Source organism: Podarcis bocagei (assembly GCF_964188305.1).
Source record: "Podarcis bocagei genome assembly, chromosome: 14".
NCBI classification, from domain to species: Eukaryota; Metazoa; Chordata; class Lepidosauria; order Squamata; family Lacertidae; genus Podarcis; species Podarcis bocagei.
In genome coordinates, this window is record NC_138139.1 from 19,147,871 (window position 1) to 19,163,282 (window position 15,412).

General features: G+C 44.1%; 1 protein-coding gene across 1 annotated transcript in view; it reads left to right on the top strand.

Moving 5' to 3' along the window:
- The first annotated feature begins 339 nt into the window (after positions 1 to 339).
- Positions 340 to 15,412, top strand: part of RHCG (Rh family C glycoprotein) — a 40,036-nt gene continuing 24,963 nt past the window's right edge. Inside the window, exons 1-2 of the mRNA XM_081171221.1 lie at positions 340 to 632; positions 15,135 to 15,321. Coding sequence (XP_081027347.1) covers positions 440 to 632; positions 15,135 to 15,321 — 380 coding nt within the window. The 5' untranslated portion in view covers positions 340 to 439. The remainder of the gene's footprint in view (positions 633 to 15,134; positions 15,322 to 15,412) is intronic.

Here is a 15,412-nt window from a genome sequence, read left to right on the forward strand (position 1 = left end):
CACAGTGTGTACCCCACAGATAACCCTGGCTTATCAACCTCTAGCCGCTCCCACCTTAGGATGCTGTGATGCTAATCATGGAATCCATCCAGCCGTGATGCTGAATCTATTCATCTGTGATGCTGAGCACACAGAATGCACTCAGTTTCTTAAGGTGGCCCGACACATGTGCCTCGCCCCTTTGTTTGTGGCTGGTTATATGAGAGAGTGCCCTGATCTATTAAGCAAGCTCTGAAATGGGACTGGTTGCCAGTGTCCTTGAGTGTCTGAAGTGATGACTGACAGCCGCACGGTCACACCCACTTCTCCCCAGATGACATAAAATGAATGAACTTCCCCCAGCAGTTGGGACTGTAACTTCGCACCTCCCAGCTCACACACAGCTCCTCTTCCCCCTTCACCAAACAAGCAGGCAAATGACAAACTGATTGCGAGGACTATGATGGCGAGGAACACTGACATGCGCTGGCGTCTGCCGCTGGTTTGCCTCCTCTGGGAGCTTGCCATGATCATCCTTTTTGGCGTCTTCGTGCGCTTCAACGCAGAATCCGATATAGCCGGCTGGGAGAAGGCGAAGCAGGAGAAGAACATCACGAGCGACGCCGAGAATGACTTCTACTTCAGATACCCGTGTAAGTAATGTTGACATTTGGCCATTAACGTTACGGGGGGCTTTCCAGATTGTTGGAATTTTTGAAGGATGGGTTCTTACTGCATACCAGGAAATTTAGGTTTGGGTGACTGATGAGGATCAAAGCATTCTGTCACTCTGGTGCAACAAAGGCACTTTTTAAAGAAAAGAAACAGACTGTTTGCAGTTAGGAAAGTGACGGGAGAGTTGACGGTGTTCGAAAGTGAGGGGTGCACGAATGGTTTAGCAGAAAGCTGCATAAAACCCCTGCAAGAAAATCAGGATGAATGCTCATTGTTGTATAAAATTCCTGCAAACAAATCAAAATCAATGCTCAAGAAACACCAGGTATAAACTAGCCTCTGTGTAAGCTTTGCGCAAGGGAATCAGGATAGCTGCTCAGTAAACAGGTGATCCAGAGGAGCCCAGTGGTTCTTTATTTCTCCCATTGGACCCCATCCATGGGGCACCATCTATATGTAGACCTTGGGACCCCAACCACTGCACACTGGGTGTTGGCAAGCACCCAAAGGAAAGGGGTTAATCGGGAATCATGATCCTGCATTGGTGAGGCAAGTTATCACAGAGGAATGATTTCAGTCCCAGATCAGTTTAATTTCAGTGTTCTGGTCATATACAGCCAGCCCTACCATTGGACAAAGTGCCGTGGCTGTTTCAGGCAGCTGATCTTAGATGCTGTGAAAGGGCAACAATGATCAAGTATCTATTTTTTATTCTATTTTGAGGCAGGGATTTTTCTCAGGTGCCAAAATACTGTATACCGTGACTTGGGGAGAGGTTTTCGGTTTTCTGTTTTCTGTTCTGCTTTAGGCCAAAAAGAATTTTGGGCCAGTCCTAGCTTTAGACAAGACTAGTTTCCTCCTCACTTAGGGGAAGGGGCGGGCAGCAAAAACGTAACTTTAATGCAGTTTTGCACAAAGGAGTCTTGATATAGTGAAATGAGCAAAGCCTTTCCTGCAGGTGTGGAGAACCTTTAGTTCTCTCCCTCAGATGTTGCTGAACTGCAGCTCCCATCATCCTTGCTCATTGGCCATGCTTGCTGGGACTGATGGGAGATGTAGTTCAGCAACATCTGGAGGGCCAAAGGTTCACAGAATTGTAGAGTTGGAAGGGGCCACGTGGGGCATCTAGTCCAACCCCCTGCAATGTAGGACTCTTTTTGCCTAACGTGGGGCTCAAACCAACAACCTTGAAATTAAGAGCCTCATGCTTTACAGACTGAGCTACCCTCACACCTGATTTACGGAAGCATTCTGAGCTAGTGACCATCCTTGAGCTTATTCGGTTGAACAATTGGTATGGTTAGGTTAGGTAGAACTGTGGACTTGGTGTTCTTATGGGATAGTGCTCTTTGGGTGGGAGACCATGGTAAGCCCACCCAACTGACTTTTGAGGGTCTTTCTGCTCCTTCTGCTGAAGTGGGGACTAGACTCTTGCCCTACGTGCATCACTGCAGCTAAGTGTGCATATTGGAGGGCAAGGGCAGCTTGAGAAAGGAATAGATGACCCTGCTTAGGGAAGAGATGTTGAACTAGGACCAGACCTGAGAGACCAGGATTCAAAGCCTAACTTTGCCAGGAAGCTCACCTTGCCTCTCAGCTTAACTTACTTAACAGGGTTGTTGTGTGGATTCATTGAGGAAGGGGAAAACCATGTACCCCACCTTGTGAGCTCCTGGGAGAAAAAAGTGGGATATCATCATCATCAGTGCTTTTTTTTTCCCTTAAAAAATGTTTAGGGGTACTCTCCTTTTCCTACTCATATTGAAATACTGTCTCTCAATGAGGACAAAGTTAGATTCACAAAATGTTTAGGGGTTTGTGTACCCCTGCGTACCCCCAGAAAAAAGCACTGATGATGATGATAATGATGATGATGATGATGATGATAATAATAATAATAATAATAATAATAATAATTTATTATTTATACCCTGCTCATGTGGTAGGGTTTCCCCAGCCACTCTGGGAGGCTCCCAACAGAGTATTAAAAACACGATAAAACATCAAACATTAAAAACGTCCCTAAACAGGGCTGCCTTCAGATGTCTTCTAAAAGTCAGATAGTTGTTTATTTCCTTGACATCTGGTGGGAGGGCGTTCCACAGGGTGGGCACCACTACTGAGAAGGCCCTTTGCCTGGTTCCCTGTAACCTCACTTCTTGCAATGAGGGAACCGCCAGAAGGCCCTCGGAGCTGGACCTCAGTGTCCAGGCTGAACGATGGGGGTGGAGACGCTCCCTCAGATATAAATGCAGCCAACTAACTAAATAAAACCAAGTTAAGAGGATGAGGTCACATCCACACTACATTTAAAGCACATTTATAGCACTTCAACAGTCATGGCTGCCCCCTGAGAATCCTGGGAAGTGTGGTTTGCTTACCATTTCCCAGCCCCCTTTAAAAATTCAGTTATTATTCTTTGGGGGAAGTCATGGGCTTTCAGTGTTGAGTGTGGATGGAGCCTGAGCCAAGTAAGAACCTCTATGGACAACAGTGAAGAACCTCAAGCCTGAGGACCAATTGTGGACCTCTAGGCCTCTATCTATGGCCCTCAAAACTCTCCTCATTCAGACCCTTCACTGATTGTACCATTCACTGGCTTTACCATTATGTCTAAATGGGAATCCTATGAGGAATGTTGGGCTGAGGTGGTAGTTTCTGTCCAAAGGTTATGCAATGACCTTTCATGGCAAAACACGCTTCCTTCTCAGTTCAAGTGAATACTCTGTTCAGGACACCACACTGGGCCTCCACAAGTTCTTCTGCTTAAACAATCCTAGTGGCAACTGTAATAATAGTAATAATAGTAGTAGTAGTAGTAGTAGTAGTAGTAGTAGTAGTAGTAATCTGGGCAGCTTCCAACGGAATATTAAAACATGATAAAATGTCAAATATTAAAAACTTCCCTGGCAAAGGGGTTTTGGGATGCTGATTTTTTTCTCTCCCTTGTGCCGTCATCTAGTAGCAATGCCCATCGGTATTCTACATAGGACAGATGTGCCAGTCTCTATGTAGAAGAATAAGCGGGCACAAATCTCGACATTCCTCCCCATCCCCCCAGCCAAAATGCGAAAACAGCTAACAAGCTGAAACAAAGGAAAAAATGTTACATTCATGTAATGAGATTGCACTATTCATGAACCAGTGGGAGAACCTTTCAAACTCCCAGGACACTCTGTAACTGACCTCAAGGTTGCCATTCAGATATAAAAGGATCACAAAGCAAGAATACAATAGGGGTGTTCATATTCAGTGGGTTGCAATCCCTCTGCCTGGGTACACAGACCCTGAGCTGTACACATGCGCAGTTATTCACATGTAATATTCACAAAGTATATGGTCTGAGTACCTGTGTACACAAGCTGTGCAAATCAATAAATGTACACTCTTTCTCACAAACACTTGCACATGTGTAGAACCAGCATGTACCTGTGTTCAGTGCGAATACTGTTTCAATGTGAAACAACAGAATTACAAAAATTCCTTCCAGTACACGAAAGCTCATGCCAATAACAAACTTAGTTGGTCTCTAAGGTGTTACTGGAAGGATTTTTTTTTTATTTTGTTTCGACTACAGCAGACCAACATAGCTACCTACCTATAAACAGAATTACAATTCATTGAGGTAAAGGTTTTTAAAAACCACCCTACGTATACTAACTTTGCATTGTTATTTGTATTTAAAAATTGTATCCCACGGTTCATAAAAAAAATAGCAGAGTGGGTTACAACAATTATGCATAAAATCATACGATAGAACCATATAAAAATGTTAAAATCAGAAATCAGCTAACTGTTAAGGAAAGATGCGTTCTTGATTGTCTTTGTGAGCCTAATTAGTTGACCAATGCCAGGATATCTGTTGTTATCAATGGTTATCTGTATTGGTTCCTGCCGCAATACAGGTGTTGATACAATCATCTTAGCAATGCTGAGTATGTGATCACCAATCTGCTACACTGAAGGGTGTGCCTTTTCAACATAGATTTGTGCTTTAGTTACAACTGATTTGTTGAATTGGGGTTGTATCTCATTGTCGCCCAACTCCCAGTTTTCTCCCTGCCAACTAAGATTTCACTTTGCACATCTTACAAAGTGGCCTTGAGTCCACGAAAGCTTATGCGATAATAAATTGGTTCATCTTTTAAGGTGCCCCAGGTCTTTGTTGTCTATTGCTGCAAAAGACTAACAACCCACCTCGAGAGAGCTAAAACAGTAGCAGCCTAAGGCAGAAATCTTCCAACAGCCACTTATTAAGTAAGTTTCATGCAAATTGGAAAATGGACAAGCTAGGAGTTTGGAGTGGGATTCAGATCTCTGCTTCAGCAGCAGCCAAATGTGTGAATTGGTTTAATGTGCAATCGACACATCCATGCCATAAATTTAAAGCATGTGACTCTCCCCAAAGAATCCTGGGAACTGTAGTTCCCTGGAAACTGGAAACTGTAGACTATAGCTCTGTGTGGGGTAAACTACAGTTCCCAAGATTTTTTGGGGGGCAGCCTTGGGCTTTAAATTTGTGATCTGTATTGATTACACTCTAATGGAGAATTCAGGAACATCTGCATTTCTAATTTATATTGGTTTTGTATCAGCTTAGCAGGCATGGCTCTAAAAGAATAAAAATAAATCCTGTGAACTGTAGCTTGGTGGGGATGCTGAGAATTCTCTTATAAATCTGTATGCAACTCACACAGGACTACAGCTCTTAGAAATCCATGTGGGGAGAGAATGATGGTTTCACCAGTTTAAGCACTAAGAGGAAAGACCAGGGTGGTTTTTCAGATGTTGATGAACTACAATTCCCATCATTACCTGGCCATTGGTCACGCTGGCCAAGGATGCTGGGAGTTGAAGTCCAACAACATCTGAAAGGCCACAGGTTTCCTATTCATGTACTACAGCCTGGGTGCCTTAACATTGCCATATGTAATGGGTAAGGGGCTGGGTGGGGTGGAAATCCACAACAGTGCAATACTTGTGCGAAGAAAAATTTCAATAAGTGATCAACAAATGAATAAGCTTCTGAGTTCCACAGAACTCTGAATCTCTTACCAGAGAGTAAATCAATGGGTCTTGCTTTGACATGAATAGGATTGCACTGTCAGGCTCACTGAGTTCAAGGGGCTTCCCTTCAGGTAAATGTACATGGAAATGAATACTGAATTTGATCAGACGGGGGTCAGCAAAACAAGATTTCCACTTGAACCAAAGGTTATGGGGGAAAGGAAATGTCAAGCCTAAATGTCAGCAAGTCTTTGTTTCTTTTGCCAATGCCAAAAGGAATACCCTGGTCCCTTGGGAGAATAGGGAAGAAAAGAGCAGAGAAACACTGGCCACCATTAGCAAGCCTCAAGATAAATCTTAGGCAGTGCAGCTATTCTCCACATGTGTTGAACAACTCCATTATCGGAGAAACTGTCCATTTAAGTTTCTCAATTTTTTCAAATCTTAAACTCGAGTTATCTACATTTCCATAGCAGTTTGCAATTATTAAGAAATGCTAATGAAAATTTGTCAACGTTCTAGCACTAATTTCTCCTGATGATATGTTTTTGCAGGCAGTTTTGACTAACATACTCATTTGGGCAAGCAGAATGTGCATGGTTTTTGTTTTTTTTACTAATATATGCATTTGTATGCACACCTCCCTCTAATATATGCAGCTTGGTTGGAGAATTGCACTGCAGAATTCTGAAAAGTGGACCTTACAAAGGATAAATGTCTTTTACATTCATGTATCAGTTCGAGGAGGGACGCGGTGGCGCTGTGGGTTAAACCACAGAGCCTAGGACTTGCTGATCAGAAGGTCGGCAGTTCAAATCCCCACGACAGGGTGAGCTCCCTTTGCTCGGTCCCTGCTCCTGCCAACCTAGCAGTTCGAAAGCACCGCTCCGGCAGGAAGGTAAACGGCATTTCCGTGTGCTGCTCTGGTTCACCAGAAGTGGTATAGTCATGCTGGCCACATGACCTGGAAGCTGTCTGCGGACAAACGCCGGATCCCTCGGCCAATAAAGCGAGATGAGCGCCACAACCCCAGAGTCGGTCACGACTGGACCTAATAGTCAGGGGTCCCTTTACCTTTACCTTTATCGGTTCAAGAGGTGTGAATTGGGTAAAGGTAAAGGTAAAGGGACCCCTGACCATTAGGTCCAATCACAGATGACTCTGGGGGTTGTGGTGCTCATCTCACTTTATTGGCTGAGGGAGCCAGCATACAGCTTCCGGGTCATGTGGCCAGCATGACTAAGTCGCTTCTGGCGAACTAGAGCAGTGCACGGAAACACTGTGCTACTTGCACTTTGTGCTTTCAAACTGCTAGGTTGGCAGGAGCAGGGACCAAGCAATGGGATCTCACCACGTCATGGGGATTCGAACCGCCGACCTTCTGATCGGCAAGCCCTAGGCTCTGTGGTTTAACCCACAGCGCCACCCGCGTCCCACCATGAATTGGGTAGTTTCACCTTAAATTGTAAAGGAAAGCAAATTCCTCTCCCATCCCTCTTTGTAATGTTTGGAGCGCTTTCCCCATTCTGTGCCCATTACCCCTGAGCAGCCCATCCTCTCTATTCCTTCTCATCTTACCTGTCTTGGTTCTTGTGCCTGGTTCTTCCCTGTATACAACCATGTGGGGATGGAGGTTAATGGGTGTATCAGGATGTGTGTTTTGCCCGATTTGGATAGGTGCCAAACAGAGAGATGGTGAAGCCTGACTCACTTCAAGCGGTATAGGCTGGAGGAGAAAAGCCGTCACAGGATTGGGGAGAAACTGTGCGCTGTTTCTCAGGTTTCAAGGAAAGAATGACTACCACCCTTTCTCAAATACATGCAAACATGCATTATATGCAGTAGTTCATGGCACCTCTTTTTTATAGCACTGACTAGTATTGTTGTTGGTCTTTGCAACCCTGTGGATTCCACAGAATATGAAGGGACTGAAAAGGAGTCATTAGATCTTTTGGTTGGGCCAACTAGTTTGCTTTAAAGTCAACTGGGATCCCTGGCTAATTTGAAGGAGATTGGCAAGGACAGTGGTGGGCAATGTGGCGCCTTCGAGCTGTTGTGGACTGGAACTCCCATCATCCCTGATCATTCACCATGCTGGCTGTGTCTGATGGGAATTATAGTCCACACAACATCTGTAGAGCAGCATGTTAGCTTTTCCTGAGCCAGGATTTCTGACTCCCAGTTGTTTAACAGTAGCAACAACAAGCTGACTTTTTCCACCTAAAGTAGGCTGCTGAACGGAAGAAAGACACAGTGGTACCTCGGGTTAAGTACTTAATTTGTTCCAGAGGTCCGTTCTTAACCTGAAATTGTACTTAACCTGAAGACCACTTTAGCTAATAGGGCCTCCCGCTGCTGCTGCGCCACTAGAGCACGATTTCTGTTCTCATCCTGAAGCAAAGTTCTTAACCCGAGGTAATATTTCTGGGTTAGCCGAGTCTGTAACCTGAAGCGAATGTAACCTGAAGTGTCTGTAACCCGAGGTACCACTGTAACCAGGAGTGGAATTTTGTGTGAATGGACCGTAAGCTTAGTTCAGTTCTGGTAGTTGCAAGTCTAAGCATCTGCTCAGAGGCACCCTGTTTTTCGAGGTCACACGCATTCCACACCATGCACTGAAAACACATAGCTTCCCCTAAAGAACCCTGGGAACTGTGGATTACCCTTCAAAGAGCTGCAGTTCCAAGTACTGTACCCTTGAAGGAAATGGCCTACATTTCCCAGAGTTCCCTGGGAAGAGGGAGTGATTGTTAAGCCACTCTCAAGGACTGCAACTCTCAGCACCCTTGAACAAACTACCTTTCCCAGGATTCTCTGTGAGAAGCTATGACTGCTTAAAGTGGTATGCTACTGCTTTAAACGTATGGTGCAGATGGTAACCTTACTTAATTTCAGCTGGGTGTGATGTCACTGGATGTCTTCCTCATTCACGAACTGCCACCACTTTGGGAGTATGGCAAAGCCTGGGTGTTTTGTTTTTTCTCTATTATGCAGCCTCTCCCAAATGCTCCCACTCACCCAAGACTTTTACAGTGGCATTGATATTAACAGAGTTCCGTCGCGACGTGCTTGGGGAAAATCACACGCTCTTCATTTGGGTTTCATAAACAAAACACCTCACTTCATTAAACACGAGTTTGAGATGAGAATCTTGGCTAGTTCCCTCAGTCCCTGGAAAGCTTAGCTGCTCAGTCTCACCCTCACATCAGTAGAAAGCCTGGATTAAGCCAGACACTGTTTAATCATTAAACTTCCTCTACTGGTGGCAGTAGTAGCGTTACAACATTTTCTCCTTCTGGGAGTCGACATGAATATATTATATTAGGGATAGAACATGTTGGTTATGATTGACTCAGCTGCCAAAGTTCTTCATTTGTGTCGGTTAAGGGATACAATCTGAACTGGACAATCCTGTTTCCTATTGACGTGCAATTTTATCTCTTTCCTCCTCCACTTTTGCATAGGATTAACATTCCTTTGTATTCTACTAGGAAACCAGACAACGCTTACTTTATTCTTTCTGTACTTATTGTACTAACTTGTAATTTAACTGACACATTTTAACTTTGCCTCTAAATCACACGAGTTTCCAAAGCAATCCCAGGAAGTTTTCCACTCTCCAGGAAGAGGGGGTGCCATGACTGTTCATAGATTCATAGAATTGTAGAGTTGGAAGCGAACACCAGGGTCATCTAATCCAACCCCCTGTGATGCAGGAATCTTTTGCCCAATGTGGGCTTGAACCCACAACCCTGAGATTAAGAGTCTCAAGCTCTGTTGAGGAAACTATCCCAGCTGTTGGCTTCAAATGTTACATCAAGTAACAGCCAATCCCTTCAGAAAGGACTGTACCACTCTGGGGGGAGTCCAGTGCTGTTGGGTCTGGGTATATGAGAGAGCTCCCTGTGTGGAAACCTTTCATGTACCTGAAGAAAGCTGGTTGGCTCCCACTGCCCATCAGCTCATGAATGGGGAATTCTTTTTAAAAAAACAAAACAAAACAAAACATTTTATTAATTTTACAAATAAAAAATACAAATAAACACACATCAATAAAGTAGTACAATATGTGGAGATTCTCCGAATCTCACTTCTTTCCCCCATCCTGTCCATGGGATCTTGTTTTAAAACATCTACAACTGCACATTAGTCTGTAGTCCAGTTTTTATATCGAACCATATTGTCCATAATATTTTTTACACTTGTAAATTTTTCCCATTCTTTTATAAAGTTTTTATCCTCTTGAGCAGGGGTCAGCAAACTTTTTCAGCAGGGGGCCGGTCCAGTGTCCCTCAGACCTTGTGGAGGACCGGACTATATTTTGAAAAAAACCAAAACAATACGAATTCCGATGCCCCACAAATAACCCAGAGATGCATTTTAAATAAAAGTTCACATTGTACTCATGTAAAAACACCAGGCAGGTCCCACAAATAACTCAGAGATGTGTTTTAAATAAAAGGACACATTCTACTCATGTAAAAACATGCTGATTCCCGGACCATCCACGGGCCGGATTTAGAAGGCGACTGGGCTGGATCCGGCCCCCGGGCCTTAGTTTGCCTACCCATGCTCTTGGGGAATTCAATCTTGCTCGGTCCTGCTACCATCCTTTTCACCTCTGCAGGTTAACTTTGACCAGGCTTCTCTAAATACATTGGTAGATCCAGCCTGTCTGGTATCAGGTCTCTAGAGGATTAAATATGATTAATATATCCTCTTACCAATTCCCACCATTAAATCCTCCGTGGAAGAGGAAGCACAGATGATCTTGGGGGCACAGAGTGTGTGCTTTTTACCTTTTTCAGTTGATTTGCCAGCTCTGCACCCATTCCCTTAAAAAAAAATTATTTATACCTTTAAAATTTATACATTTCATAAATTTTACAATCATTTTACCATTTCAAAGTTTGACTTCCTCCCCGCTCTTTCTGCGGTTCCTTAAATTTATTTTTTAATATCTTCTGCATATCCAAATTCATTTAATTTGCTCATTTAATTATCTACTTTAAATATAAATTCTTACGAAACTGCAGGCTATTACAGTAATCCTGCCAATACCTTTATCTGTTTGCAGTTCATCTGTAAATATTCAATAAACCATTTCCATTCTTTTATTTAAAAAAGTTTGCTATCTTGATTTCTTATTCTTCTGGTGAGTTTCGCCATTTCTGCATATTCCATAAGTTTTTGTATCCATTCGTCCTTTGCTGGGACTTCTGCTTCTTTCCATTCTGAACAGGAATATGCTTAGCCCAGTGATTCATGTTCCATTTCTTAGGGATGGGCCAGATTCGAAATGCTAGTACAGAGGTACCTCGGGTTACATATGCTTCAGGTTACATATGCTTCAGGTTACATACGCTTCAGGTTACAGACTCCACTAACCCAGAAATAGTGCTTCAGGTTAAGAACTTTGCTTCAGGATGAGAACAGAAATCGCGTTCCGGCGGCGCGGCAGCAGCAGCAGGAGGCCCCATTAGGTAAAGTGGTGCTTCAGGTTAAGAACAGTTTCAGGTTAAGAACGGACCTCTGGAATGAATTAAGTACTTAATCCAAGCTACCACTGTATATACGCCACAGTGCATATGCCCTTTAAACGCATGAGGGCAGAATATGGGCTGATTCATGTAAGTTAACTTGTTTGTGTATGGTGGGAATTCCCAGGCCAAATGATGGAGGAAACATAACCCTCATCTTGGTCTTATTCAGCAGCCTAAGGACCTCCTGGACCACTGATAATTGCTGAGTGTCACTGGAGCTGATTTCTATCTCGAGGACATGATGGATGGCAAGTGGCTGGAAATGTATAGACTTGTTTTGCAATGCAGACAGAGTTGCAGAAGCCCAAGGGGGTGGGTGGGAAATTGCTGTGCGCTGTGTACCTTGTGTAGTGCAAATGGCCAGTATATCAGCGTGTGATACGTTTTACTAATTTTGTCACACACACACACACACACACACACACACACACACACACACACACAGGATACGTCAATGGCAACGTCAAATAACAGGATGTTTCCGGTCTCTTCTAGCGGTTTCTGAATGAGAAGTCCATAGTTTGGGGTTTCACAAATATGCTTGCTTTCACATCATCATCATCATCATCATCATCATCATCATCATCATCATTTATTTATACCCTGCCCATCTGACTGGGTTTCCCCAGCCACTCTGGCCAGCTCCCAACAGAATATTAAAAACACGATAAAACATTGAACATTAAAAGCTTCCCTAAACAGGGCTGCCTTCATATATCTTCTAAAAGTCAGATAGTTGTTTATTTCTTTGACATCTGATGGGAGGCCGTTCCACACGGTGGGTACCACCACTGAGAAGACCCTCTGCCTGGTTCCCTTTCACCTTACTTCTCGCAGTGAGGGAACCGCCAGAAGGCCATCAGAGCTGAACGAAGTCTTGATGAGCTCAGAGTTGTTCTGTATGTCTCCAAACCTAAGCATTTAGGAATGAAACTCCAGCTGCTTCAGTTTCAAGAGAATGATATGCAGGTTCTGCTACATACAATGGAATTTCATGGGAAACACAACTTAAGTCACTCTGAAAGAAGATACTGGAGCATACCAAATCATTTGCCGCATATGTGCACAGCAGTAGATCTAGCTGCAAAGCAACACATGGGGTCTGCATTGGTCATTGCAATGCATCGCTAGTTATTATTATTGTATAATTATAAGATTACCATAGGATAAGCTGTCCTGCCCAGCTTAACTGGGTCAAACCCCTTCACCTTGGGAGAAAAGGTTACCAAACTCTGTTCTCTCTCTTCCACTCTGTAAATCTGACTAGTGAGGAGGTCCAAGCTTAGACCGCATGGCTTAAGCAAGGCATCTTTGTGTTTCTATACAAATAATTTAGAAACATTTACCATTCAGCAGCCTAAGTTATACAGCCTGTCTTTTCTTGCTGCTGTATGGAAAAACACATGAATCTGACCTTTGAAAAGTTGGTAAGTAAAACATTTTTTAACTTCCCAAACTTGTGGTCTCTTTCTATGCTAAGGGAAATGGGGGGCTTTGGAGGCAACTTAGAAGGGGATATTTTAAAAGTCTAATAGCCTATATTTCCTTGCTTTACTTTGCTGCATGTTTGTGCTTTTAAATCTCTGCTGGTGCTCTCTCATCAAAGAGTACTTACCCCAAACCTTGATCTAGACACCCAGGGAATTCTCCTTTTTAATATATCTAAAGTATTTCCCCTCTAACCAAAACAACAAACAAAATTTTAAAACCAACGCAATTAGGTGCTCCCCTGGTCTGATAGTAAGATGGAAAGACTATAATGGTTGAGCATCTGTTTTGCTTGCAGGAGGTTTTGCTTCCTAGCAGTGGCGTAGTGTGGGTTCTCAGCACCCGGGGCAAGGCAAGTAATTTGCGCCCCAACCCGGGGCAAGGCAAGTAATTTGCGCCCCCTAACCCGTGGATTTTAGCACTCGAGTCTCTTCCGCGCCCCCCCAGATGTTGCGCCAGGTGCAGCAGGCCCCCCTGCACCCCCCTGCTACGCCACTGCTCCCACCACAAGTCTTCAGGACAGCCATCCAAAGGCTGGCGCGGGGAGAAGGTCTCTCCGCCCCACCGCCAGGCTTCGGAGCAGCCTTCCGAAGGCTGGTGCGGGGAGAAGGTCTCTCCGCCCCACCGCCAGGCTTCGGAGCATCCTTCCGAAAGCTGACGCGGGGAGAAGGTATCTCCGCCCCACCGCCAGGCTTCAGAGCAGCCATCCGAAGGCTGGCGCGGGGAGAAGGTATCTCCGCCCCACCGCCAGGCTTCGGAGCAGCCTTCCGAAGGCTGGCGCGGGGAGAAGGTCTCTCCGCCCCACCGCCAGGCTTCGGAGCATCCTTCCGAAGCCTGGCAGCGGGAGGAGGTCTCTCCGCCCCACCGCCAGCCTTCGGAGGAGGTCCGAGGACAGTGGGGTTCCTGCTTCCTCGAGGATGGCCGGCCAAACGCGCCCCCCCAAATGTTGCGCCCGGTGCGGCCGGCACCCCTGGCACCCCCCACGCTACGCCACTGCTTCCTAGGTTCAGTCCCCAGCATCTCCAGCTGGACCAGGAAAAGGCTCCTTCTTGAAAGTCATTGTCATTGGACAATAGTATGCTAGATTGGCCAATGATCTGACTTTGTATGATGCAGTTTCCTAAGTATATTCCATTGATCCAGCAGAACTCTACTTATGTTTTTGTATTCTTAAGGCATCATTCGATGCCACTTATGTGTGATAGTCCTCAGCAGCATTTAGGGATTTTTAGGTTTTGGGATTTTTTTTTAAAAAAAATAGTTTTATAAGTTGTGCATCTTTGTTTCTCAACTTGATCCTTTTACATGTAGGTATTGTGGTATTTTATGCATCGCTACTTGCAGTTATTTTTATTAATCATAGTTTAGCGATTATTTATTGTGATTGTTAAGAGTGAATTTCTGTTTAATTATTATTTGCAGGTATTTTGAGAATTGATTTTATTGTGTACTGTTATATTCTAATAGATTATTGAATATTACTTCGTTTGATTTAAGCCGTTCCATTTTAAAGTTCTGTTTTATAATGACTTTTTGTATTGGATCAGATTATCATCTGGTGTGTGTTCTTTGTTGCATATTCTGTTGCTGTAAAGCACCTTGTGCATAGTAATATTGAAAGGTGGTGTGGGAATTAAAAGTGAATTGAAATGAAACAGGAAGCGAGTGTGGTTGCTAGATATGCAGATAAAGTGAGATGAGGGTTGGGGTGAGCACACATTTTTGTTTTTATATATAATTTTTATTAAATTTTCTGTTTTACAATTTACTCATTTTTCATCCTTAAAGGTATAGGGTAAAGGGACCCCTGACCATTAGGTCCAGTCGTGGCCGACTCTGGGGTTGTGGCGCTCATCTCATTTTATTGGCCGAGCGAGCTGACGTACAGCTTCTGGGTCATGTGGCCAGCATGACTAAGCTGCTTCTGGCGAACCAGAGCAGCACACGGAAACACTGTTTACCTTCCCGCCAGAGCGGGTACCTATTTATCTACTTGCACTTTGATGTGCTTTCAAACTGCTAGGTTGGCAGGAGCAGGGACCAAGCAACGGGAGCTCACCCCATCACAGGGATTCGAACTACCGACCTTCTGATCAGCAAGTCCTAGGCTCTGTGGTTTAACCCACAGCACCACTGTGTCCCTTTTACATCCTTAAGATATCACTAACTTCCCTTCTTCTCATTCCATGGTTCATGTTACAATCCCTGCATATTTTACAGAAACTATACCATTCAGTATTCCATTATTACATCCATCATAATTTATTTACACTGTTGAATTTATCTTAACGCTGACAGCGTTTTCAGCTGTACACAGTTATTTCCCATGTATTCAATAAACATTTTCCAATCTTCTCTAAACGTTATGTTCTTCTTGTTTTCTTATTCTATTGAACACACGTTTTTGAACCAACGTCAATGAAATTTCTTTCTTTAATGCAGCTTTCCAAGATGTTCATGTGATGATTTTCGTGGGCTTTGGGTTCCTCATGACATTTCTTCAACGCTACGGTTTTGGGGCTGTCGCATTCAACTTCCTCCTTGCCGCCTTTGGGATCCAGTGGGCTCTCCTGGTTCAGGGCTGGTTTCATACCTTTGAGAACGGGAAGATACTCATTGGAGTGGAAAGGTAAGTTTGCTCATATGGAACCTGGCTGGGGTGAGGGTGGGGAACCCATATTTCTTGGTTGGACTATAAGGTTAGTGTGATACACTGGTGA